Source organism: Typha angustifolia, chromosome 9, assembly GCF_048772165.1.
Source record: "Typha angustifolia cultivar Huaian chromosome 9, ASM4877216v1, whole genome shotgun sequence".
In the NCBI taxonomy this organism is placed as follows: Eukaryota; Viridiplantae; Streptophyta; class Magnoliopsida; order Poales; family Typhaceae; genus Typha; species Typha angustifolia.
The window spans coordinates 1,622,297-1,649,646 of NC_133247.1; the positions used below are offsets into that span (position 1 = coordinate 1,622,297).

At 37.0% G+C, this 27,350-nt stretch overlaps 3 protein-coding genes across 9 annotated transcripts; 1 reads left to right on the forward strand and 2 right to left on the reverse strand.

Moving 5' to 3' along the window:
* The first annotated feature begins 860 nt into the window (after positions 1-860).
* On the forward strand, positions 861-3,581 carry LOC140766677 (rop guanine nucleotide exchange factor 3-like). Its single transcript, XM_073106202.1, has 8 exons — positions 861-1,039; positions 1,169-1,494; positions 1,568-1,684; positions 1,796-1,950; positions 2,047-2,121; positions 2,239-2,529; positions 2,844-3,179; positions 3,307-3,581. The coding sequence occupies exons 2-8, from the start codon at positions 1,224-1,226 to the stop codon at positions 3,421-3,423; spliced, it is 1,362 nt and encodes a 453-aa protein (XP_072962303.1). The 5' UTR covers positions 861-1,039; positions 1,169-1,223; the 3' UTR covers positions 3,424-3,581.
* Positions 3,582-4,384: 803 nt separating this feature from the next.
* Positions 4,385-19,350, reverse strand: LOC140766676 (mediator of RNA polymerase II transcription subunit 12). 6 transcript variants are annotated; one of them, XR_012105484.1, is made up of 15 exons: positions 19,119-19,326; positions 18,319-18,486; positions 17,999-18,172; positions 16,437-16,496; positions 16,037-16,142; positions 15,238-15,309; positions 14,823-14,876; positions 14,593-14,700; positions 13,991-14,140; positions 13,540-13,893; positions 11,116-13,424; positions 7,905-10,502; positions 7,164-7,497; positions 5,102-5,729; positions 4,385-4,623 (listed from the first exon to the last, which is right to left on the reverse strand). XR_012105484.1 is itself a non-coding variant. In XM_073106198.1 (15 exons), the coding sequence occupies exons 4-15, from the start codon at positions 18,124-18,126 to the stop codon at positions 5,295-5,297; spliced, it is 6,708 nt and encodes a 2,235-aa protein (XP_072962299.1). In that variant the 5' UTR covers positions 18,127-18,172; positions 18,319-18,486; positions 19,119-19,229; positions 19,298-19,350; the 3' UTR covers positions 4,632-5,294. The 6 variants fall into 6 exon arrangements, 3 of the variants coding, with proteins under 3 accessions (XP_072962299.1, XP_072962301.1, XP_072962302.1); XR_012105482.1 differs by having other exon boundaries at positions 4,386-4,623; positions 4,772-5,729; XR_012105483.1 differs by having other exon boundaries at positions 4,386-4,623; positions 4,761-5,729.
* Positions 19,351-21,401: 2,051 nt separating this feature from the next.
* On the reverse strand, positions 21,402-27,086 carry LOC140766758 (uncharacterized). Of its 2 annotated transcripts, none has more exons than XM_073106380.1 (7): positions 26,318-27,086; positions 25,520-25,708; positions 25,094-25,152; positions 23,159-24,896; positions 22,943-23,073; positions 22,601-22,853; positions 21,402-22,494 (listed from the first exon to the last, which is right to left on the reverse strand). In XM_073106380.1, the coding sequence occupies exons 2-7, from the start codon at positions 25,659-25,661 to the stop codon at positions 21,929-21,931; spliced, it is 2,889 nt and encodes a 962-aa protein (XP_072962481.1). In that variant the 5' UTR covers positions 25,662-25,708; positions 26,318-27,086; the 3' UTR covers positions 21,402-21,928. The 2 variants fall into 2 exon arrangements, with proteins under 2 accessions (XP_072962481.1, XP_072962480.1); XM_073106379.1 differs by having other exon boundaries at positions 25,520-25,753; positions 26,318-27,085.
* Positions 27,087-27,350: the final 264 nt, after the last annotated feature.

The window sequence follows — 27,350 nt, forward strand, 5'->3', positions numbered from 1 at the left end:
TTCTCTGCAAATACTGATTTGCAGGGTTCGGACTGCAAAACATAATAAGGTAGGGTTTTATTTGCAACTTTTTTCCCCTTCTTATCTCCATATATCAAATAAAATTCAGTTGACATTTTGAATCTCAAACACTCTTAATTTCTCATTTCCACTCAAAATTCTATCAACGAAAGAATTAAAAAAAAAAAAAAAAGTTGGTTGACCAAATAAGGCTCGGTCAACATTCAATTTCGAGATGCCTAAAAATTTATGTCTTAAATATTAATTCACCTATTATTTTAAAAGCTTAAATTTGTTTCAGAAAAAAAAAAAACATTAATTTTTATATTTTTATCTTTCAGCACAATTGATGGTCAGAGTTGTGAGTTTATTTTATTTATTAATTTTAACTAGCCAAGCTAGGATTCCTGGCTTCCAAAACGAAGGACTTTAACGTTTAGTTGTCTTTTTTTTCATGGGCACTACGTGCTCGACATCTCTGCCAACTCATCCCTGCAAATAAATAATATATTTCAATAACGAAAGGAGAAGTAGATCATGAGAAGCACGAAGTACTCACAACTCCTAACCTTCCTGGTTAAATGTTGTCGGTGAAACCAAGTGCATTGACAAACATATTCATTTAATGCAATGGCTTAGATACCTCCTCAATGTCAGAATAAAACTACCAACTATATATTTTATTAACTCTCTATGGCTGTCTCCCTTGTAGAATTCTTCTTTTATATGTATATATGAAGATATATATTTAGTACTCTTTGCCTTTTTGTAGTTACTCACTCAATAATCGAGAAGAAATTGGCATTTTTCTGCATCGTTTCAGACATATTTTTCCCATGCCGGCAGAGTTATCCAGCCGTAATATTATACTGCAAGATAAAGAAGTTGGTCCTCTTTAAGTTTGGTGATAGTAGCTACCATGTCCGGATAGTATTTTTCTTTTCCCTGAAGAGGGTGGTCAGAATTCTTCAGAGCTAGAGATGGGCATTTCATGGAGGAAAGGCTTCTGAGAAGGGATGGAGGGAAAAGTTTCAGACAGGTGAGGTTTGAATGTGATGCTTGTTTCTTTTCAGCAATATTTAACTGACATGAATCTGCAATTAAGGCTACATAGAAAGGACTGGATCAATATGTTTGCTGATTCAGAATTCTTATGGATCTTGTGCAGGTTGTTTAAGTGAGAACTCAGAAAAAAAGAAACAGAAGAGTAAGTACTACAGAAGATGGATAACTCCTCAGTATGTGATGAGAATTCAGAAACAGACATTGGTTGCTCCACACCAAGTATTGATTCCCTTGACTATAGCCGCACGATTTCCGATGTGTCAACGTTCTCTGAGCGCAGCGACGGTCGCAGCAGTCCTTATGAACCTCCACCTCACACCGCAGCATGGCCAATTTCTAGGCTCACAGGCCGACGACCGCCGCCTGTTCTAACGAGGCTTAGCATGAAACAGCGAGTCGATGTGCTAGATCGAAAATCCACAGAAGATGGTATGTATAAAATCATATTGAAGCAAAGATCATGTTAAAATAGTTGCTTGTTCTGATAATTGTTGAATGCCAGAGATAGAGCTCATCAAGGAGAAATTTTCAAAGCTTTTATTGGGTGAAGACATGTCTGGAAATGGAAAAGGAGTTTGTACTGCTGTGGCAATCTCAAATGCCATTACAAATCTCTATGGTATTGTCTTCAAAACTAAGGCATTTAAAATTCTAGTGCAATTTTTCCTTCAAGAAGAATTTCACTCACATATTAATCTCTCTTCTTTTATCCTCATTTTGTTCTTCATAGCAACTGTTTTTGGAAGTTGCCATAAGTTGGAGCCTCTGTCACCTGAGAAGAAGTCCATGTGGAGGAGAGAGATGGACTGCCTTCTTTCTGTGTGTGATTACATTGTTGAATTCTTCCCTTCTTCACAAATCTTGCCTGATGGAACCAATGTAGAGGTGAAGAACAAATAATTAATAGATGATACTAAGATCATTTATTTATCTCCCTTGTTAGCAGCTATATATACTTATAGCCTCCATTTCAATTCTCAGGTGATGGCAACCAGACCAAGATCAGATATCTACATCAACCTTCCTGCACTTGAGAAGTTAGATGCTATGCTCATTGTAAGAATACCAATTTCCCCTTACAAGTGTTAGTATTCCAAAATTGAATGAGAGAAGAGAGGAAAAAGGAACATGAATCCACTAGTTTACCTCACTCAGAACCTGAAACTGATGCAGGAAATATTGGAGAGTTTCCAGAAGACAGAATTCTGGTATATTGATGAAAGGAAGCAGTCATTCAATTGTAGTACCTCGAAATCGTTCCGTCGATTAAGTCAGCGGAACGAGGAGAAATGGTGGCTGCCTGTCCCATGTGTTCCTGATTCTGGCCTATCGGAGAAATCACGAAAAGAGCTACAGCAAAAGCGAGATTGCGCCAAGCAGATCCAAAAGGCAGCTGTGGCAATAAACACTGGCATCCTCTCTGAGATGGAGCTCCCAGAATCATACCTAGCAGCACTTCCAAAGGTGAGTGATCCTATCAGTATGATCTTTCCGACAGCTTTATTCACAATATACATGAGTTTTATTCAACTAATAATCTCAAATATCTGAGGCAGTTCTATGCTAGATATCTACTGATATAATAACATCAACATGTATGATGCTCTTAAACTGAATTCATAGAACACACTTCACTGATAGAATAAATAGAATCCACTGAAACTCTTAAACTGAATTCATAGGACACACTTTACTGATATAATAAGATCAACATGTATGATGCAAATTGATGTTTTTATACTTGTTCTTTGACTGAACATTGCTTTTGTACTGCACAGAGTGGACGAGCAAGCGTAGGAGATGCAATCTATCGGTATATGTCGGCTCCCGATCAGTTCTCACCGGATTATCTCCTCGATTGCCTTGACATATCTTCTGAGCATGAAGCACTTGAGATGGCTGACCGCGTGGAAGCAGCAATGTGCGTATGGCGCCGTAAAGCCAGCATGCAGCATTCAAAATCCTCATGGAATATGGTTAAGGATGTGGTGGCTGATAGTGATAAAAATGTGATGCTGGCTAGCAGGGCTGAGAGCATCCTACTGAGTTTGAAGCAAAGATTTCCTGGTCTCTCACAGACAACCTTGGATACAAGCAAAATCCAGTTCAATAAGGTAAAGTTATGAATAGAAACCACAAATGCAAAGTTCTCACAGCTAATTATAGGGTTGCAAGCCACTTCTTACCAATGCAGGATTGTTAGTATATGTTTGAGATGATTCAGATCTTTTTTTCATGCAGGATATTGGACAGGCAATCCTAGAGAGCTACTCAAGGGTGTTGGAGAGTTTGGCATTCAACATTGTTGCATGGATTGATGATGTTATTTTTGCTGATAGGTCTGCTAGAAAAGGATAAATCCAACCCAAAAGTCCAGATTAGTCCTGAGCTAGTTTCCCTTTTTTTTTTCCTTTTAATCCAGCTTCATTTCAGAAGTTGCTACAAGATGAACTAACAATAGAAATAAGATTTGTTTAAAGCACACTGTAATTAAATTGTATGAATGGTATCATCAGCTATCTGACCGACTATAGCGAAAATTTTCTTCTTTTCTTTGGCTTCAAAGAATGCAATTGAGGTGCAAACAACTAGAGATGTGTATATGGCTCCTATGAAATGAACCACGTTTTAAGATGAACAAAATAACTTGGACTGTGCTGAAGCTTCGTTAGAACCACCAGTCTATTGACTCCCATTAACTTGTCAATTATCCACATTTTGATATCTTAAGCTTGCACTAGCTAGGTAGATATGCACCAATAGTCCAGAAAATCAAGCTTGATTACTGCTGAAAGACCACTATAAGAACATTGGTCACCACAAAATTTGATCTAATAATAAATCTCCAACCAAAAAAAATATATTGCAGTTCATTTACCTACCAAAACAAGATTAATCTGACCAAGAACCTTGCAAACAAAAACATGCTGTTAAGTTCATTGCAATCACAACAGTTGATTTATTATTCTCGCTTGATAAAATCTCAAATTGAGCTATTTTGTGAAAAGGGTGCTAATGGCATGTCCTCCTTTTCGAACTTGAAGCCAAAAGTAAAAATTTTGATTCAAAGTGAGTTTACTAGTGCCAAAAGTGTTTGTGACGTATGAGTGCACCCTGTACGAGGAAACCATGCAATGGTTTCCAACCAAGTTTAGGCCTGTCAAAATACAACAAATTTGATACCTCTTTAAGTTAAAGCAAGCTTGATCTATGAAGAAGAATAAAAGACTAATGAGTATTGGCTAACAACAGAACAATAGTTTTACTCGTCTAATGATGTGTTTTTGAAGAGAAATGGAAACTTAATGATGTCCTAAGTACCGTTGAGATTTAAACCTAGATACACTCATTCAACATAAATCAGAGGAGTATCTCATTGGCTACTTGTCTCATACTGTCAGTATTAAGCTACAATACATTGGTTTATAATTAAAGATGATATATACAGCATGTTCTGTAAAAGAAAATTTCAAAATACAGGCAGGAGTAAGAAACAAACAAAGCTGCAACATGTATCTGCTTGCAACTGCTAAAAACTATTTCCATGCTTTCTTCCTCCTGTAAAAAAATGCCAAAAAAATGTTTTTATGGTGAGGAAACAAGATATAACTAGAGGTCAAGAAATTCAAAATGCTAAGAGTAATCAAATATAGAAAATTCAGGAATAATCAGAGAGCCGAAGAATCTGAAATTACAGACATCTCACTTGTAGTTTGAGTGTACTTCATAGGCTACCTGTTTGACAGCAACAATTAGCATCAACCTAGAATACATTTAAGAATTACAATTTCCCTAATTCATGTTCCTCTAAAACATTGTTCTTGTTTTCTTGCTGATACAGCATGTCTCCATCAGAGGCATAGCAGTTATTTCTTTTCAACATTGCCTCGCAAAAAGATTAGAACCTAAAAAAGCTACAGAACATCCCTCGCACTTAACTCATCTCAATAGAGGAATGAATAAATGTTTCTTTTATATACAACAGCCTCAGCAAGGGCATGGCTACAAAATGGGGGTTGCCGAGTTGTCAGTTTACCTGGCCTAGCACAAGCCAGCTGGTCCTAGGTCATCGTGGCCAGCACCTTCTGATACAAACCCCCCTTGGTGAGTCCCACAAGGAGATTCATCTATGGATGCAAGAGATGTAAAGACCTGAGTCATTTATGCAGAAGGAACTGGCATAAGCCTGCCTGCTTCCATTGCCAAAATTTTTAACTGTACAACAAGAGTCAGCTATCATCATCCAGAGCTCCAATATAAGTAAGGTCTGTTCTCCTCACCCTAATAGCCCCCTTGAGCCAGCTGCAAGCTCTGAAATTGGAATGATCTGCGCTAACACCACCCATGTTGCTGCTACCACTAGAGGCAGAAGAAGAACTTGTACCATCTTCCAGCAAGGTCCATGGGTCAATTTCCATGTATAGTTCCTGGGAAGGTAATGTCTTGCTTCTGCCTGAAATGTTAATAGGAAGCCGGCTGTTAGGAACATTTTTATGCTGCAGAGCTGGGACGGATGTACTAGGCAGAAGCGATGAAAGTGCTGGCAATGACGGTACAGGAGGGTGGCACGGTATAGTAAAGGGAAGAGATGGCGGAAGAAATGGCATGGTGGCTTGAATACGCCGCCTAACTGATGCTGGCAAATCCATGCGATCCAAGTCAGACTGAAGAAAATAAGTGCATAATGTCAGTACCAAAAGAAAATGAAAGTGAAACATAAATTGATGCCAGAAAAGTGTAAGTTATCCAAATTCACTTCTAAGGTGAGAGGTAAATTATCAGAGAAAACAGCTACAAACATTATACGAGTATATACTACGAGGGCAAAGGGATGAGGATATGAAATACTTGGTTTATCAGTTACCAAGTATCTAAGCAGCAAAATAATCACTAGTACAATATAAGACTAGAATATTGCTTATGCAGTTTAGGTGAAACTTAAATGAAAATTAAATTAAAAAATCATGTAATAAAGAAAAGTGTAGAATTCAAATTTTGCATAGTTTAAAAAGGATTATTGTACCAAAAGTCATGGGAGCTGCATACTTTGGTCAACAAAGTATGTATCACCTGCATGTGCCAAACGAGCTGGCATGTCATTAACACACTGAATAGTCTTTCATATATCGAAAAAATAATCCTTAAACCTTTCTAGGGCCTTAAAAATTAAAATAGGGTTTTAGGGTTAATATAAAGTCCCTTGACACTACATATTACTGTAGCATATCCAATTAGATTATAATCTCTATCATTTTTTTCAAACTTTCTTGGATCTTCCAAGTTGAGGCAAATAACTTTGGAAAAATAAAAAGAAATTCTTTGAATTTTAAAATATAAATCAAGCACCGTAATACAAAAAGATATCAAAAGAGATGAAAAACAAATTTGGTTTGTTTAAACTTTAAAGATATGCTCAATTCCTAATGACGTGCGTCAAGGGAGCATCAAGATACTCAACCCATATCGATGTCGATATATCACTAGCGTGATATGTATAGACTCATGGCAATCCATAGAGTTAAATAGTAAACCCGCAAGACAGCAGCAAAATTGCAACTAATTAATGTCTAAGCAAATTCCATTATTTGCTAAATTAGTAATTTGTACTTGTAGACAGCTGTGACCTCAGCCCAATACCTCTCAAAAGAGGTAGACTACAGAAGATCCAAAACCAAAGTGAGCTCCAACAAAAATAAAGTCAACATGACCAAAACACCAAGTAGTTCCTCTGGATGATCATAGATAAGTTATTTGAGGTGGCGATGGACAGATTTATCTGCCAGATCCATAGTAAGTTAACAGCTAAAGCAAAAGCATTGCCCCAATAATTTATTCTAGTTTAATGCCTATAAGGATAGAATAAATAGTTTAATCATCAGATGCTTACAAATACACAACAATTTCAAAAGGAGCAGCAAAGCTAAAAAATTAAACAAAATAAACAGATCTAACAAAAGATCAATTGTGCTAGGATGGTCTCATGCATCAATCAACAATTTCATATCAGGAACATCTCCAGATTTTCATTTTTTTGTACTTAGTATATTCTCTATGTTCTTTTGCACCAGATCTTTAAAAAATTATAAACGTGAACTAACCTGCATGCTCTCTGCTGCCTCACGATCAAACGCAGGAAAATCTCGAGGAGATTTAACGGTCGACTTGGAGGCAGACTTGGTCTTCAGCCAACTTGGTTTGCAGTTGCCGAGCAATGCATGGAGGATGGACAAAAGCCTGTCAAAGAGGCTCTCACAAGGATGATCAAAAGATGAATCAATGGAAGCTTCTGGAATAGACTCCGCCTCCCGTTTTAATGAACCAGCATAGAGAGGAGGAAGAGATAGGTCTGCATCCTCGTATACAACTCGTGTTCCAAGTAGACGAAGTACAGTACAAGCAAGCATTTGCCTCATGTTCCGTGCTGATGGTTCCCTGTAATGTGCAAAGCAAGAAATAATGATAACAATAAACTACAGAAAGGTCAGCCAACCATTCATGAAATACGACAACCAATAAGGAACCACATCCTACTGAAAATACTTGGGCTAAGTATTCACTGTTAAATACTATCTACCACCTTGCACTTCACAACATTGAAACTCATTTAGCAATCAGATGCAAGAACAGATGAAAATACCTAAAGACTAAAAGTCTAAAAGAATATTTATCTGGCTCATGTTTATAATTTAATAAACCTCAAAACACTGATCTCATTTATAATTTGAACCATCAGAGAAGGTTAGTTTTGTTGTTTTTATTTTTTTAACAACTTATGGACAAAAAGTAATTAAAGTGAAATATAAAAAACTTGGAAAAATTACATATATATGGTGAATTACCTATCTGCAAAAATGACAGGAAGCAACCTAGTAAGAAATTGCAAGCGCAACCAAAGGGATGCTCTGAGTGCTGCTGGAGAAGGAGGGCTGGAATCAGTAACTCCTGTAGGTCGCCTGCTTAATATAGGACTTCCACCTCGCATTCCTTTACGACCACTAGGTTTGTTAGAAGCAGCTTCCATTCCAGAAGAAACAATACCAGTTTGTTTTGTACCATTCCGACTTATTGCATTAATATGCTGTTCAATAGCCCCCATCTGCTTGATCAACTCAGTGGCAAATAAATTACGCAAATCACTAGAGCTCTTATCAATACATGGCAATATTAGTTCTGTAAGAGCTTTCTCAGTTAAATGATGACTGACTGAATTAAATCCTTCAGAATCCATATTTTGAGAGATACTTTTGCTAGACTTCTTAAGATCAAAGCCTTCATCCACAACTTCTCCTTCCTCAACAGAAGTGGCTTCCAACTTCCTCTTATCACCTTTATTAGCTACAGCATCGCCTACAAAACTAGGCCAGCCCCATGGTCTCCAAAACTGGGCCTTCGTCGGAAGTCCTTTCCGTTGTGCAACATGTACAAGCTGCTGCCTGATGGATTTGCGCCCCAGAAGGACATCTTGTCCACCTAAAAACCATTTAATGTCGATCACCAATGACTCCTGAAGCAACTTTCCAAGAAGATGAAGAACTTCTGAGTAAAGAGGTGCACCATCAGGTCTAACAAGTATTCGTGACAAAATGATTTCAGTGAATCTTTTTTCGCTCTCAGAAAGTGCAAAGTTTTCAGCGTTAGGTGATAGAGATCGAATTGCTTCCACAAATGACATGTTAGGGTTTTCTATCTTTTCCATAAGAACTTGCTCATTCAGAAGGAGCCTCAACTCAACCCACTGCCAATGGAACTTTGCAGGTTGAAGGGTATCTAAAATTTGAAGAATTCGCTCCAAAAGCTTTGCTTCATTTTCAATACTTGCTCTTGGTTCACCAGCTTCTGAAACCCATGACCCATCGTCCTGCATAACTGTAAATGCTGGCATCTTGCAATCAACCAAAGCATTTAGAAACAGTCTTGCTCGAAGAGGAATGAATGCCATTTTTTTCAAACGTTTATCTGGACTATGCAGCTCAAGCATCGCAGCAAAGTCAGAATCACCTGTGTCAGTAGCTAGAAGATCATAGAAGGCATGTACATTTCGGAAAAATAAATCTCGAAAAGGTTGATGTTTAATGGCATCAGCGATAGCCACTGAAAGATGCTGATACAGCTGGATGTCTTCGCGGCTAGCAATATTGCTGTTAAGAATATACGGTCTCCATATAACCATTGCAAAAATTGAGTAAGCAGAAGGGAAAATCAAACTTAGTGGAAGCATGCTCTGCATCCTTGAAAGAGCAAGGACATACGACTCACCAAGTATCTCTGCAACTAGTCCATCAAACACTGTCCTGCAATTACCAATTAGGATCCTAAACCAATGCACATACCCTTCAATGCAATTGTCCAGCTTGAAAGTGCCAACAGAACGTGGCAAACCATTAGAAATGGATCGGCCGCTCTTGATGAACTGTGGAATATCCAAGCTCTCCTGTAACTTGAAGACTGCAATCATCCTTTCTAGACTGACGAGTCCATGAACAGTAGCCCCCACAACAAGAGCAGATACAGCCGCTGCAGCTTTTGAAACCCTTCCAGAAATTACTTTTGCAGAGTTGTTTATGAGTTCATTTGAATGATTTCCATATATATCATGAGTTTCAGGAGACATTTGAAATTGACTGCGATGCACCTTTGAAGGAGCAAAAGCCACTGAAACAACTGAAGAGGCTTCAACAGCCAAAGCTACCTCAAATATACGACTAAAACGTTCCCCAAGAGCCTCTTTAAGTAAACAAAGAGAGAGAATGTGAATGCTCAAGATATGCCGCACACAGTTTAATGAATTGACTGCAGGAGGGCCACTTTGGTAGTTACCACAAGTTAATTCAGGGAATTTTGCTATAGCAGGTCCAACACTACCAATAATTGCAGAAACAGCAGATGCCACTACAGAGGGATCTCCATCTGGAGTTGCAGCACCACTCTGCCTGATACAGTCCACTAGGCCCAAAACAATATCATGAGCTATTTGGTAACTATCTTCCCATTTTTCCAAGGAAGGGCTCTTAGCAGTAGTGGCCGCGAAAATTTTTCTTTCTTTCCCACAAAAGTACTGTAAAGCTTCTTCAACATGTCGCTGTACAATCTCCTTCATGCTCGGGCTAGTTCTTGACATTCTTCCACTGCTCAGTTTCTGACGGATGTGCTCATCAATGTCTCCTGCTGTGGAGCCAGAAAGAAATACTGTATCACTGTCAACTGAGCGAGCAGAATCAATTTCAGCAAGAAGCCTCTGATCACATGTAGCTCTAAAATTCTTTTCCCACCTTGCCACACTAGCCACATTTCCGTACTTCTTCAACAAACTTTGAGTATAAGAAAATGCTGCTGAACCAGGAGACCTTGCATTTGACATAATCATACCAGCATTTTTGTACATTGCAGCATTCAGAACTTCAGGCAAAAGGTCTGTTGCTACAAGCACATTCTCATACCTGAAACAGTGTAAATAATAGATATAGATTAAAGCAAATAAGCATCATTAAGATGTAGCCCATATTTTAGAGATGTGGCATGCAATATACACAAATAATATTGTGTAATTATTTATCTACTTTCTTAGTATCGCAAAAGAAATACAGTCACTTAAAACAAAACTCACTCTAGAGTCACAAGTAATGTGGTTTATGTCACTCAAGTGTTATGTTAAAAGTATCCAATCTCAGCATGAGTATTTGTTTCACTCAGCTGAAGAGAACTACCTAACGAAAATATACAGTGTCAAACTATCCTTAAGTAAGACCTCAAATATATAAATGTCACCACCTAATTATCATATAGATCCACACATAAATTTAATAGATGTTTAGAAAAAACAAAGGATGACGTGTTGCTCCCATACACACGCCATTTTCCTTTTTCTGCAGAAGGGTAAAAATCATCACCACCACCGCACACGCACAAGAAATAAGTTCCTTTATTCTTTTTAAAAGAATCATAACAAGCAAAGAAAGAGGAGATTAAACCTCCACGTAAAAGCAAATGTTTAATAAGTAAAGAACTTATTGGATATATTAAAGCAAACAGACATAATAAAATCCAACATACCGCTGAAGTGATGACAAAATAAATGCTTCGCCAACCTGGCAAATTTGGTTTTCCCTATTCTTGGGCAGCAAAATATTCCTTCCAACTTGAGGACTGCTGATTCCACCAAGTATCTTTAGTAACAACCACATGAGGAACCTTACTGCAGAGACCAAATCACAGCAAAGATCCAAAATATATAAAATGGACAAAAGTTCATCTTCTCCTAGCCTCCATCTTATGGCATTCCTATCATCAGGTGGAACAGAAAACACACTTGCACTGCTAGCTTTGGAAAGTGCCTTCTCATTTCCTTCAACAAGCTGCCTTATTAATTTCAACAACCAAATTGAAATTGATCTTTTTTCAAGCAACCTGAGCCTCTTTAACATTTTTCCAATATCAACCAGATTTACGGTTCTTGTCCGATCAAATTCTTTAGGAGTCTCACTTTCAGTAACAGACTTATGGTGGGGACAGCTCACTTTATTATCACATACATGACTAGTTGATGCCCCCTGACTACTTTCAATCCTAGCAGCTGCCAACTGTGCTAGACTTTGTGTTTTACGAACAACCTTTTGCCTCCCTCTTGAGGCTTGCTTAGTTGACTTCTGCGGTGGTTCAACCTTAAAGGATTCTTGGAACTTCGGCCCCTTCTTCACCCACCAAGTATCTTCATCATCTGACTGATTCGATGGAGTTCCTTGAACAGAAGAGCTTCGTTCATCTAACTTTTGCCTCTTTGCTCTCCTACACTCCTCACAGCCAGATTTAACTTCAGCAAAATCAACTTTTATATCTAATGAGCCTATTGGCCTCTTGAAGCTCCCCTTGGATTCATCATGTTGTGTCTCAATCGACATGGAGTAATAATATGGAAGATGCAATAAAGAAGAAATCATAACCTTAATTTCAGCAACTTCCTTCAATCTGCCACGTTTAACATCTCTAACAGCAGCTTTATGATTATTTTTCTTCTGGAGAGAAAAATTAGGATAACTGTTACTTTTCTTATTTGTATGATTGGGTTGACCCCTCAAAAGTTCATGAAGCACAAGCCGGCGCTCACTAGAATATACTGCAATAATCTCATGCAATAGCTGGGATTCAGCTATTCTAGCTTCCTCCAGAACATCAAGTAAACACGATCCTGGAAGCTGCTTCAGAATTCTGTGATGCCTTCTTTTCCTTTCCAGATCAAATGCAGTATCATTCCTGTCCATAAGTCCACTTACAATTAGCTGTCTTACATAGGCTTGAGGATAAAAGATGCCACTTCGAATAAGTTCCAAAATTAGAACCTCAACACGCTTGAAACCTCCAACATTACTTGTCTCATGCTGATCTAACCAACAGACAATAACGTCATGCATAGGACCAGGGCTTTGGAAGATATCTTTTTTGTTCTTTTTCTCCTCCAAGTTCTTTATATTGTTCCTAAGAGAAGAAGCATTATCCACCATTGATGTACCTACTGAATTATCATTAAGAGAGGCACTTTTCCAACTGTTACTGATTACCATTGGATTGCTATGCTTAGAACCTAAAGAGCTATGCATCTCTTCCATTTTTTTCTTCAATATCAGCGCTGCAGCATATAATCGAGAAAAATCTTTTTTGCCCGTAAGTTTAAAATTCTGAGGCAGGCTAGGACGGCAATCCCGAAAATCACAAGTCGCCCATTCACAAAGGAAAAATATAGAGCAAATTAGGGACAACTCAACAGTTCCAATCCATAGTAAAGAAGACCGTAAACTAGGACTGACTTCTGCAATCCACCTTTCTTCAACAGCAGAATCAGATAAATCTTCAAACAGCGAGTTGTATGCCAATGTCACATCACCGATTACTAGAGCTTTATCCAAAGCTTGCACAACTTTAGCTGCACCTCGACCATGGAGGCTAGGGTTTACAACTTTCGCAAGATTAGAAGCACGTCTTTGAATGGAGGTAACTGCATACCCACAGGACAAGTACCGAAAGTACGCATCCCCTGTCTCAAAGTGAACAGTTTCTACAGACTCAGGTAGCTTCATTGAAGTATACGTATCAGGGGCCACATGAGATGGTAAAGGAAAACAGTCCAAGGAAACAAAGGTATCGGGCACAGCAAGTATCATGTAGCGTAACATCTCAGCCAGAGTATAAGAAACAGATGTTTTTCTTGCACTATCTATTAAGCTCAAACTGCTAGAAGAAACATCACTGAGGTGTCGAACAGTTATCTCCGCAAACATTCTTGTGTATGTCTGTGAAAGGACAATGCTCTCTATTACACCTAGAACAATAGGCAAAAGCAGTTCTAATGACTCAGCTGAATCCTTCTCCTGAATTCATGGTAGAAACAAGCATTAATTCCTCACTGGGATCTAACAGAAATTAATTAAGTTACCAAAGTACCAAATAATGCTTCCCTTTTATCCAAGCAGGAAAATCTATTACCTGAAGTTGATTTAGGACCCATTCAATGACAAGAGATGGAAGAAGCAACCCCTCTGCAAAATGCCACCGTAAAAGACGCACCATATACCACCATTTGAAGTGAAAGGAGGGCTCCTCAGTATCTGCAATAGCCGGAGAAGATTCAGTTCTGTGCTTCGAATGTGCAGGTCCAGTGACAAGACTCGGTGATGATTGATCTCTACTGGATGAAGGTGCAACATAACCATCTTTCAAGAAAGACTCATCTAAAAGCTGCTGTAGGTACTCAATAACATCCTTAGTCCACTGTTCTGTACGAGCAAATTGTGCTTTATCTGGAGCACCAGATGAAACACTAATGGAAGCTGGCCGAACCTGCAACAGTTGACTCCAGTGGTATAGCATATGAATTTGCAGCAAACTGATATAAGATTGACTACTACTCTATAGGCAGATTAAAGCAATTGCATACCTGATTAAGATAAGTAACTTTTATAAACCATGTGGCTCTTAACAGTGGAACATTGTAACGAGTGAGAACATCAAAAAGTGATTTTCTTCTGTAACCATGCGGAACTTGTTCAGACAATGAGCGTAAGCCCTTATGTTGCTGTGACAAAGCCTGCCAAGTAAATAATGATTGTAGCAATGTTCAGAGTAAGCTTATAACAAAATTTGTGGTAAAAAGCAAAACAAGAAAAACAAAATAACAGCACATAGTAAAGATATTGGTAATTCAGCCATTGATGCCAACTAAAATTAGGAGAAAAAAAAGTTTTGAAGTACACACTTTTAAAAGAAAATTTGATACAAAAAGCGAGCATTTTCAACACATGGTAGAATATCATATGGTATGATGCACAATGAAAGCCAAAGAGTGGAAAAATTCGTGGTTTCAGACTACAATTTTAGAAGTCACATGATCAAACTGATGAAAGGAAGGACAATTAGGCTTCATTCAGAATAAAAAAAAAGAGTAATACATGATGTTGATTGGTATAATCCAAAAGGTGAAGGAGAAAGATATTCACAAGAGCACTAAATTAATGTAAGTAGAGCATTTGTAATCATAACCTCAATCCATTTTCTACGAAAATCTTCACCGCATGGCCTTTGTTCAGGAAATACACCAGGTTTTATCAACAACTGACCAGAAAGTGGCACTCCATACACCTGACCAGCCTGTTGCATTATACAGCTCATGATGAGTTTACAGCATTATTGAAATGATGCATAACACAACAGAAATTATATACATTAGAGCAAAATGCATACGAATAAAGAACGAACAAGAAATCAATTACCTTCCTCTTCTGCGCCCGTGATTCATTAATAGCCCTGAAGCGTTTTCTTATGGCCTTAACAGCATAATGTAACGAAATATTAGTTGAAACCCAATGTTTGATATAACAGTTATGTCAAAGATGGGCCACTTAATTAATCAAGCTAAGAAAATTTCATTGGAAAGAGTACTATAGTGAGCAAAATTATGTCTCTGAGTAGTAGACATATTTGGATTTTATTATATAACTCCAACTAATCATATACAAGACAGAAAGTAAAGTTATTGATCCTTATTTAACTAAACAAAGACTATGGTAGAAGAAAGAAATTCAGATGAGGAACCCAATATAACGAAAAAAATAGTTGCAGAAGAAACACATTATCCTGTTAGAATAATAAGAACAGACAAAAAATATTAATTGACAAGATAATTACCTCCTTGCATTTTAAGGTAACTTCTGATTTTATGAAATATCCAAACTGGCTTAACACAATCTCTCTGGCTTCCTGTCAGAAACAAAACAAAAACAAAGAACTGTTAAGTAGAAATGATGATGCAAAAAATTCCATGAGCTAAAGAAATTGAAGAAAACAAAGTCAGTAAGTATTGACAAAAATACATAATGGTCAAATCAGATACCCATCTCACTTGGCTGAAAGGGATGATTTACAGGTATAAAGTGAAAATCAACGTGTGAACACAAATGTTAGCAGCATTGTATATCACAATTCAAGATATAATCATCAGAAATATCTGTACCACAACAGTACAAGAAAGAAAAGATAAAATCATTATGTGAACATGTAGAAGAAGATTAAAGATTCTCCTTGGTTAGTGTCGCCAATTGAACAACTTAATTTGGCATTCATCAATTCTTGTCTCCAAACTTCCATGAACATATGAAAAATATGAACCGAATATGTTGTTTATCTAACCGTATTTAATGCAAATCGTACGGAATCAATGTGCAGTTATTAAGGTGAGCAAACCCATAAAGGACCAAAAAGAAGTTAGCTGTCTAATACTGTGACTGACAGAGTGACAACTACTTCAGGTTAACAAGGCAGTTTTGGAGATTACATCAGATCTCAGAGTTATATGATTATGTACAGATGAATTCAAGAAAAAAATGATCTTTTGGAGCATTTTAGAAAATTTTCAATGGCAGGGAGATTAGAGAATAAAAATACAATGCTTGGCACAAAAAAGATAAAGAGGTAATAGGAAACACACCTCAATTCCTTCTACAGTCTCTTTATATCCCGATTGTAGATATTCTCTTGTCAGAGTCTCCTCAGGACAGGTTGGTGTTTGAGGATAGAAGTCAGGCGGGCCAAGCCTGCAGGAGGAGGAAAGAGAATTTTAACACAGCAGCATATGATGTTCATAAATTAACTCTTTGTGAAGATAACTCTTAGATTCATATGGAGCAGCAAACACAGTTAGCAGAAGTATGGTGGGTCAAAACTTTTGCAGATAATGCAGCAGATAGAGGCGAGAACATGAATAACTGTAATGTTTCTATGAGTACAGAAAAGAAGAGACTTTTTAATTACTAAAAAAATGGAAAAAGAAAATCATATAATGATTTGCAATTTAAAGTAGCTCTTTCTATACCCAATTTACCATTTACCTGCCATTAAGAGGTTCTTTATCGCACTTTAGCTTATAAGGAGCTACCTGTGATTGTCGCCTGAAAATATGATAGTATGAGCAATGGAAAAAAGAAAAAGAGTAAACAAACAAAATTTGAAGTAACTCAAAGCATATTCAGCCGAGTAAACAAAAAATATTGCTTCAATTCAAAAACTAACTAATATAAGATGGAATGTCATCATTGTCAAAAGAAACCACACTGAACCATTTGCACTCCTTCCAAGTATGTTCAAGAATTGTCTAGACCAGAAGACAATTTAGGAACCATACACAAAGACACCATTAAAGAAATAAATCAGACGAGTGAATTTCACAGAGCAGGAAGCTAGGACAAAGGTGCATATACGTCACAATGTGACCAAACTACATAGGATAACTTTCTAGGGCAACTAAAATTACTGCAAATTTACTTACTCCACTTCATTTTATCTCCAGATGTGTTTAATATGTGAGCAAATAAGAGATGGTATATAAGCAGCATTAGGATCTTAGAATTAAAATATTAAACATTCCAAGGGTTTGCCGACATGTTCACTGCAACTACATGGGCAAGTTGGCCTGTCTTCAAGAATAATTTGTGTAATATTTTGCTCTGTTTGTTAATTTTTTTTTCCTGCCCTGCAGGAGATTTATAAGATTGCTACCCACCATTCATCAGGAAAGGGCTCCCATAATACTCAAATACATCTCAAGTGACACTCTTGATGAATCCATAACCAATGGCACAGTCCTTGTCAACACATGAGAATATAATAGACAAACATAGAATAGTAGCAAAGCCCACAAGGTCATAAAAAATATTCCCTGCCTTCTCAATTTTCCAGTGAAGAGTCCCAAGAAAACAACAAATTATAGCAGGCTATTCCCAGTCTTGTAAGTAAATTGAAAGTGAACTTGTGGAGTTCTGAAGCAGTCTCTTCAGCAATAAGAACAGAACTAAAAAAAATTATCTACAATTAAGTGTAAGTAACCTTAAATTAGCACAGTAATTATGCCACTCAGAAGATTTTGCTAGCTGAACTATTATATACAAACTTATACTGGACATACATAGGATTCCCATTATTTTTCAAGATTATCATTATATTATTTAAGTTCCCCACAATTGGGACATGAATTATCATAATTAAAATTCCATAAGATTTAGAAAAAAAAAATACAGTTCATTCAGTGCAAAGCATGCAAGCACAGTAGAACATAAAAAGTATAAAAAAATGGACACCTTAAATTGATTAGCTTACCAAAAGAAAAGGTTAATCATACAATTGATATTGCAAGTACTGATATAACTGCCATATTGAATAAACAGCTTCACAAATGAACGTTAGAACAGTATGCTGAACAACATATACCAGAGATAAAATACTTTATCTCAGAAATCAACATTAGTGACATGTTAGTTACAAAGTTGAAATAACTTTTTCTAGCCTAAAAATGGTAGACATTAGAAGTAAGATGGCAGATGCAGGTGACTGTGTGGCTAATCAAAAGAAGTCAAAGATGAAACAAAAAAAGGAATTAAAACTTAAAAGCAATCACCTTGGATTTAGAGGAAAATTTGATGTTGCAAATGATGATTCTGTTCTAACATTTTCCCTCGTAGATGCCCCGCCAACTGCACTATTACTAACTCCAGCAGCACAGCTGGTAGCAGAATATCTTTGCATTTCTCCCAACAATTACTAGCATGCTGCTACCAACATCCGTACTGACCTAAGCAAAGAATGTCATGCAAGTTTATGAATCACCTGATAAGGACTTGAAGGTACAAACAATTGATTATATTGAGCTCAGTTCCACATAATTACAGAAACAGCTAAAAAGTACAAATCATTCAGACTCCTCAGCTAGCTAGCTACCTTATCGCAGCAAGAGTGATCCCAATGTGGCACGTTGGAGTGGTTTCCAGAAGTAGCAAAGCTCATGAACTTACTTGAACTGTTTGGAAGTCATGCCCCGCCTTTAACATTGTTTGCACCTTAGCAACCAACAATTGCTACACGCTGGATCTTTGTTCCAAACAGTCCCTTCAAACCCAACGATTAACCAGCTCAGCAAGCGACTAAAACCACATCGGACATGCAAATGATGCTCAAGAAATATAACTGCTGCCGCTACCAAAATTATCTTTTTGACACGGAAAATATGTGAAAAGTACGAACTTTTTGCATTACAACAACAGATCGGTGACAAACAATCAAGAAATAACACACGTCAGTCATTTCATCATAAAAACATCATCTTTTCAAGAAAGACAGGATTTTAGTGGTGAAATTTGATAAATAGATCATAACAGCAAGCTATCAAACTAAAGATCGCGAGAAACAAAAAAAAAAAAGGACGACATAAGTGAACTCATCGTCTCATAGCACAGTTCCAAGAAGATGAGAACAGAAAAAGGAAGGCAACTCCTTCCAAGAAAAGCAAGAATCAGAGACCAAGGAAAAAAGAAAACCCTACTCATGTATCAAGAATCAACTTTCGCTCCAATTCCACCAAATCAAACATCCAAGAACCAAGATTTCACGAACCCAGATCCCAAATCTTCCCCTAGAGAACCCCCAGCATCAGCTTCCGACAGAGGGTTTAAGCCCTTATACTCCACTAAAAAAAACCCAAAAAAGGCCAAAAAAAAAGCCGGACGGGGAGGAGAAAGAACCTCGCAAGATTCGGCAACAGCAAGTAGGGTTCCAATCCGTCCTCACCCGAGGCCAAGCTCGAGCAATCCCAAACCAAAGCTAGGGTTTCGCAAGTCCCAGGATCCCGAACCCTAGAAAAGGGGGAAATAATAAAAAACAACAGGAGAGAAAGAAAGAGAGAGAGAGCCAAAGATGGCACCTTTAGAGAGAGAGAGAGAGAGAGAGACGAAGCCAAAGCGTTTGACTCTTTTAAGCTTTGCTGCTGATGATGACGATCGAGATATATAGTTTTATATAAATATTTATTGAGTGGGTTGATGTGTGCGGGTGCGAGCTTATGAGTTGTTGGACTTCCTTACCACATAGATTAAAAAAAAAGGATTTATACATAGACCGAAGCAAAAAAAAAACGAATTTAAAATTTAAAAATAAATAAATAAAACCGAAGAAAAGTAGTGATCTCCATTATAATTTTCCATAAAGAAGGTCTTCTAAATGGATTTAAAGGATGTGGTTGTTGTTATCTTTAGGTTTGATGGTAATTAGGTGTAATAATAGTTTGATAGGGTTGTTGCCTTGGGTACGACCAACTATTGCACGAGTTGAATTATCTCCGAAACAAAACACAAAATTATGAGGGCATTATTAGCTACCTGTATATCTAGGTGATCTCCACGGTCATAGGAAAAGTTAATAAAAGCCGATAATCTGTTAATTTTGTCGGTCTCTCACGACACACTGATATCTGATATGACAATAAATATCTATTTAATATGAGATCTATATTACTGTCGTTGATACGTCAATTGTCGTTACTTCTGCATCGATTCAGAGAATAGATAACGATGCTCGGTTAAACTTATTCGACAAAATATTGTTACTATTAGTTAGATCTTACTAACCGTTTTAACCGTTATCTTGCATGAAGTATGACTTATTAACTACGCTTCAAGGTGCCTCATAAATCTATGAAATTTTAATTAGTTTAAAAATATTATTAATAATGATAAAAATGGATTAGATACGGATCAAATAGTGGTAAAATTATACTTGTATATATTTATTTTAGATGCTTTTGTTCAACTTATATCCATATCCAAATAAACTATTCAATATAGATTAAAATAAAAAAAAAAAAAAAACTCGGATACGAAACAATGGAGGTGAGTATCCAAGATAATCCTTGGATATTCCTAATTAATACTAATGGCATCAGAAGGTGACATATTGTAAGACAATGCTGCTCATGGGGGCTTAATGCATCCACATAATCCAATGGTGTCAGAAGCACACATCAGGATAGAAAAACATAAGAGCTGCCCATAGGCCGGGTTGATTAATGAAGCCAAAAGTTCCACTGAAATGGACACATAGCTTTTGTCAAGGGCCCTTTCTAATATGCTAGATGATATTTCCATAGAATAATATAATTATTTAGTATATCATGTTATTCTGGCAACTTAATATGACAGTATCTAATTCAACTGACATTTTTAATGGAGAAAAGGTGGTAGTTCTACTTAGTATATAATTATTTTTTCCTTAGTTTAAGAGATGTATATGGGTAATAAAAATAATAATAGTTTAAAGAGTCTAAATAAAATTATTCTGGAAAAAATGATTCGCTTATTAGTATAGCTTTTATTTATATTGTTATCGCATATATGCCACGGTCTTATATTCCAAACCTTGCAAGGCTGTAGACATACTCAAAGCGAGAAGCTAGAAGAAAAGATCCACTAGTTTCTTTCAACAAAGCTTTCAAAGCTGATCGTGATTCCTTATTTGTCAATTAAAAGATAAAACCTCTATGATTTTAATTCAAAGCCTTGGGCCTTGGCTTGGCCGGTTGGGCTTACAACCGCATTAGTTATTACTTGATCTTAGTCTACAGCAATATCGCAATCCTCTTGGTTGATTTCAGCACCAGAGAATTCGGTTCATTGTTACCATTCTTTGATGCCAACTCTGAAACCAGTTATTCGATTAGTAACTTGTAACGTTATGTATATATATATATATATATATATATATATATTGAGAGAGAGAGAGAGAGTTTTTTTGGGTGGCTTCAGATGAAAAATTAAATGATAACAATTCAAAGAAAGAAGTTAACTTGCTTAGACGATATTCTTTTATTGTTATCATCTTTGGATATTTTTCTTTTATTACATTGGGAAATTTTATACAATAGGGAATTTTTTTAATGTATCAGGCACATTTTTTTGTTTTTTTTTTGGAGAATATTGGACAGGATTTATGGTAGAAACAACAAAAAAAATGGTAATAATTTATGGAAGGGAGCAACTGTAGGACATTCTTATTTTAGAGTGCAGATCATCCTGATCAGCGAATGAAAAGAAAAGAAAACAAAAGAGCCAGTATATAGCTAGTCAAGCTCTTTCACATTATTAAAGAAAGAGAAAACCAAAAGAATAAGAAAACAGATACACTGGGATCAGTTAAAAACTGCTCTACTAGTTATCCTGAGCATCACAACTGATACAATCAGAAGAAAAAGAAAAAAGAAAAAGAGAAAGGATGCACTCTTCTGTTTTGCAAATTTTTGGCATGATCAAGAAGATAAAAGATAACCACCTAAATTAACATGAACTGCAGCTTTTCAGTTTTTGGGGGATCATACCGGTAACCGATACATCCCAAGAAGATAAGCAGTAGAATAGCAATCTTAAAAGATGCTACCAAATCCACACCCATACTTCACTGTGTAGGGAGAGCCTATGCTGTTCCATCCTTTTGTGTTTGTCCTGATGATTAATTTACAATTAAAAGGGAACTTTTAGTTACCAATTAGCTTTGAATGTGTCGTTCATGGTAGCCACAAATCGAACACGGTTTCTTCTATTAAATCATCAAGGGTGCTATCCCATATTTCAATAACAATGCTTTCATTTTCAGGTTGAAGATCCATCCAGGTCTCACCGTCCAAATCTTTTCTCATTATCTGTTCTAATGTGCTTGGAAACTGATTTTGGAGATGCCATTCAACACCTCTCATTACTTCCATGATGAAATTTCCTCCTACTGGAAGTGGACGGACATTGCGTTTAGCATAAGATGCCCAAGGGTTGAATATGAAATATCTCTCCTGGATCTCTGCGAGAACTTCACAAATGCAATCAAAGAGAAGATTTGAATCATCTGTTTCACAATACGACTTTCCTACTTCATTGCATAGGGCAGGATACCATCTATCCAGATTCTCATCTGTGAGTAAGCCTGAGTCCTCCAACACAGATTTTACAAATTCAAACCTGGCATTCTTGTCCTTTAAAAGACTACTTAGATTTGTCGCAGCATTTTGGAAGCTTAGAGGCACTGAAGAATTGTCATGTCCTTTGTAGTGAGTTTGGCAATTTTGTATGGGCAACTCAGCTGCAAATGACAAAAAAGTAAAGGTTTTTCAAATGAACATATCTAACTAATATTGCAAGAAAAAAATATAAGTAATTACTGCAATTAGCATAAATTGCATCGGTACCATGCTCGGTAGTTTTGCAATCAGAGCTGATGATATCCTCATTGAAATATTGTTCAAGAACAGATACTGGACTTGGTTCCTCTGGATTTTCATAGGTTCTTTCAGGTGATCTAGGAAAGATCAATGCTGATGAAGTAATTGGTTCAATAACAGTTGCTGGACTTTGCTCCTCTAGGCTTTCAAGAATGATCTCAGAAGAGCTTGGAAAGATTGGTACCAACCTGTTCATCGGTTCCAGTTCCTCCAACATATCCTGTGAAACAGAACGAGGTTACAGTTTTTAGCAATAAAAATCATCATAAACGGAGTTATAATAGCAATTTCATGGCAGATATAAGTTACCAGGCCTGGACATTCTCTTATCCCTTCACCTAAAACACAGAATTCACTCCCAACAGATACAGAGCATGCATCCAAATGGCTACAGCTTTCAGTGCACATGATACCTCCCATATCTATAATTTCTGTAGCTCCTGCGAAAATTTCATGAATTCCTTTAACAACAACGAGAGGAAAAATTTACCAAATATATTCTTATGGAACATATGGTGAAATCACCTTCTAGTTTCATTCCTTCTTCATAGTAAACCCCATCCTTAACTTCAGCATCCATAATTTCGGGCTCCAACTCAACTACTTGTTCATCGACACCAATGCTAAAGTCACATTTAGTACTCTCCATGTCTTGCCTTGATGGACTTAAAATTCTGGTAGCACCTTCATCTTCAGCCTTCTCTAAAGAAGACAAAATTGACTCATCAGGTGAGAACTCAAGCTCCTCTTTTCCAGGACTTGTTTTAGGTGATAATATGTTGTATTCTGGCAGTGAAAGTAATCTTGCCAAAGATTTTGAGATATGTTCAGTTGGAAAATCATCACTTCGGTTTCCAGTATTTAGAATCTCAATGAGATGCCTCTTTGCCTCCTCATAAAAGAAAGATCCAGCCCCAGAGGAAGAGATATCATTCTTGATGTCATGTTTGCAATCAGTTGGCTTCATGTTGTTGTCAAAGATATCCTCAAAAAGAAAATTGTTGTGAAAGCCAGGTGGCTCAGAATCATCTTCACTATCTGAGGAAGTTCTACTTGCCAGACTTGTTACCGAACTCTCTGTAGAAAGCTGTTTATATGCAGTAGCTGAATCTTTGAACCCATTTGGAACTCTATGGGCAGGACCTTTCGTGGAGATCAAATGTTGCTCCTTTCTAGGTTCACCAATGACATGTCTCAACCTTCTTTTGATTTCTTTCAGAGAAAAATGGGAAGCAACTCTCTCACTATCTTCCTGAACTTGCAACCTATTATGCGATTTTGATAAGGAACTTAAATTAGTTCTGAATACAGGATTTTGCATTCGTGCAGAACTTGGCTTTAGAACAACTATTCTGCTAATAGACTTAGAACTATCACTTTTTCCTGATGGCTGTCTTTCCTTTGATTTGTCTCTGTTCCAGAAAAAGTTATATCTATGCTGTTTAGTGAATATATTCCTACTGGAGAACTCCTGACATTTTTCTGAACTACCAACACCATCCACCAATTTATTTCCTTCCATAAATCCACCTGATTCCGACTTGGAGATTCCCTGAATGTTGTGAATATTTTGAATATTCTTTAATATATGTGAGTTTGGATTTTGCAGAAGCTTCAGAAATAACTCCTTGTTTGAGCTCAGTATCTCCAATGCATTCATGAATTCCTTGGATTGAGCTGCCTTGCTGCCATTCAGATGTTCCTCATCATCAAACTCATGGCCTTTATATGCTTCAGCTTCATCAACCATTGGTTTTTGAAACTTAGAGTTCTCCTGACCATGATTGGAATCGGAATGGTCCATATCATTTAGCTTCATATGTATCAGGAATTTCAAAGAAGGACACAATTCCATCTTATTCTTACAATCGACATGCTGGCATTCATTGTGGAATCTGTAGATTTCTACCAAAAATGCTGCCAAGACAAAGTCCAGGTCAGCTTCTTCAGTTGGACTCGTGTTCTTATAACCATCATCATCGAAGCTTCCAGGAGTTGTCAGGTCATTGACATAAAAATCTGAGATTGTCTTTGATTTCTTTTTGGTTTGTTTGGAACCTCTCTCTCGATGGACATCACGTCCCAAATCAGACAATGATTTTTCAACTTCATCACCTGGAATCTTCTTCGATTCACTTCGAATCCTCTTTGATTCACTTGGAATCTTCTTCAGTGGTTGAGCACTAGCCATCTCTTCCTCGATAAGTGTTTTGACACTTGGCATACCCAAATTAACCCTTCGTACTTTGCTTTCATTGGCTTTCTGAAAAATTAAGGAAACGATATCAATTATTTTAGAAAGAATTGCTTTCAAAAGTTCCGCAATGTGGAGAATTTAAAGAGCACATAACACAGTTTTTTCACGACAATGAAAGCATTCACCAAGACTGCATTTATAGACTGGAAATTAACTAAATACAGTAGTCTAGACAGAATAATAAGCACATTGACAGAACTTACCTCATCTTTATCATTTATTTCCACAAAATTGCTGAGTCTAACTCTGGAACATCCAGTGGCTGCAGAAGATGCAGGGGACCAACATTAGAAAAATGAGTCTAAAGCAAGTACAAACAATTAGATAAAAATTGCAGTATTCGAAGGAATAAACTCTGCAAAAAGACCAATATGTTATATACTGTCTTGCCCTCCTAAGTGTTGCCACTTTAATTATACTTGAAAACTTCATTCAAGCAAGGAAGGCCAGCTTAGTTAAATTTGAAGAGAGATATTTACATGAGGATGTACAGAACTAAGTTCAACATTATTGGAATTTATTCAATATTGTAAAATAGTGGGGAGTATTCAGTAATTTCATGAAGCTCGAGTAACTAGGGAACAAACTCCTCAAAAATACCCAATTGTTTTGGTGTTGAGAATACTCACCAACATATTTAGCACTCCCATGCTCCTGACTTAAGAGTAACCTTGGGCTCCGACGGAAATCTAGCAAGCGAAACAGACTCCACATACAGCCTGCATTGGCCTTCTTCGGTCGTGCAGACCATCTGTAGACTCTTTTGCCCATAATTGATGAACGACTGTCTAGCTATTGCTTTTTCTGATAGATGATCACTTCAGAAAGCGGAGAACCAGAAAGGAAGCTTTAAATAATTAAATCTGAACGAAACCATGCAAATAAATCAGCCAAAAGAGAGGGAGAAAAGGCAGTTGCATAAAAAAAAAAAAGAACATCGAATTGCACGATATGCACTCCAAAACCAACAAAATCATAATTCTGATAGAACTTCTGGCAACTTGTGAGATTTTGTAGATATAAAAGAGATGCTGTAAGTACAAAAGACATGCATGCAGATGCTAGCATACTGATGTCCCTAAGTCACCAAATTAATAGTTCACACCAGAATATATGTATCAATTCTCCAGTGAAGGGATAGAAGCTTGGATTTCCAAATTGCAGTTTTTCTTAGTGAGACCATTAAGCAGAAGCCCAATTCAGCAACTATCGTGTTCTTGCCATACAAACTTCTGTTTGCAATTTCATGAAATTTTTTCACAGAAAAACAAAATCTCGTTGGGATTTCTCAAGTGCTCAGGTCTTGCACGAATCACTAATAATTACACAGAAAGAAGACAGACAAACACAGCAAGTACACATAATAGGGACTATAAAAGATTTCTAGCTATAAAAGAGAAGTCAAAGGAGACATCCAATTGGAGTACCTGAAATGCAAGATCTCTAAACTTCCAATTTCACGACCTTTTCCTTCCAATCTCGAGTGATGGAACCAAGCCTGCGCTATTCCTTTTCTCTAGAGAGGAAACGATAGCTGACCCAACTCCAAACACCTTTTCCACAATCAGCAAAACCTTTCGGCAGCCGAAACCAAAATTTTCAAAGTAAAAAAGTTGATCGAAAGAGACAAAACCACCTCTACCAACAGCCTTCCAGGTCCAGAATATGGATTCCAAGGGCAACCATAGATGAGATGATATAAAAGGAAGGCCTTTTACATCCAAAAGCCTTTAGTCTGAATAAATTATACACAGGCAAGTTTTCTTTGCCTTCTGCACCTTCTCAAAATCCAAAAAGAGAACAAAAAGCAACATGCATCAACTTTCCAAAAGTTTACACGCACCGAGTCGTGAACTCCTCCATTTGGCTCGATCAAACAAGCTCATAAGCAATCTGAACCAATCGATATCTAAATGTCGGATATCAAATTCTGACCTCCATCGGCCGAGAAACGAAGAACGATCAACTACCCATTTCTCAGAATTATCTCAAACGGCAAGAAGATCAAGGCTTTGTTGCTTTCCTTGAACTTTTCTTTATCTATTCTAATGGCGAAGGAGAGGTGTCCTCTGTGAAGTTGCCGATTCTTCCTACCCCGGTTAAGTAAAAAGGTTTGGTACTACGACCATCATCTCCATCTCTCTCTATTTCTCTCCTGTTGTTTTTAGGTGGGCTCTGAGATATATATTTTTTCAATTAATTAACATTTGTCGACATACAAAATAAACAAAATATCTATTGTTTAACTTAATTTTCCTCTGCTGTTGATCCGTCCTCATCCCAGTAACCATGCATATTTTAAAGAATGGGCCATTTTCAGTATATTGATGATGGAAGGTGCATTCAAGGAAAACCGAGACAATGTTTTCTTTTTTAATCATTCAATAACCTAACACAGTGAACAAAATATTAATACAAAAGTATTTATATTTTACTGAATTTTTAGCCAATATATAAAGC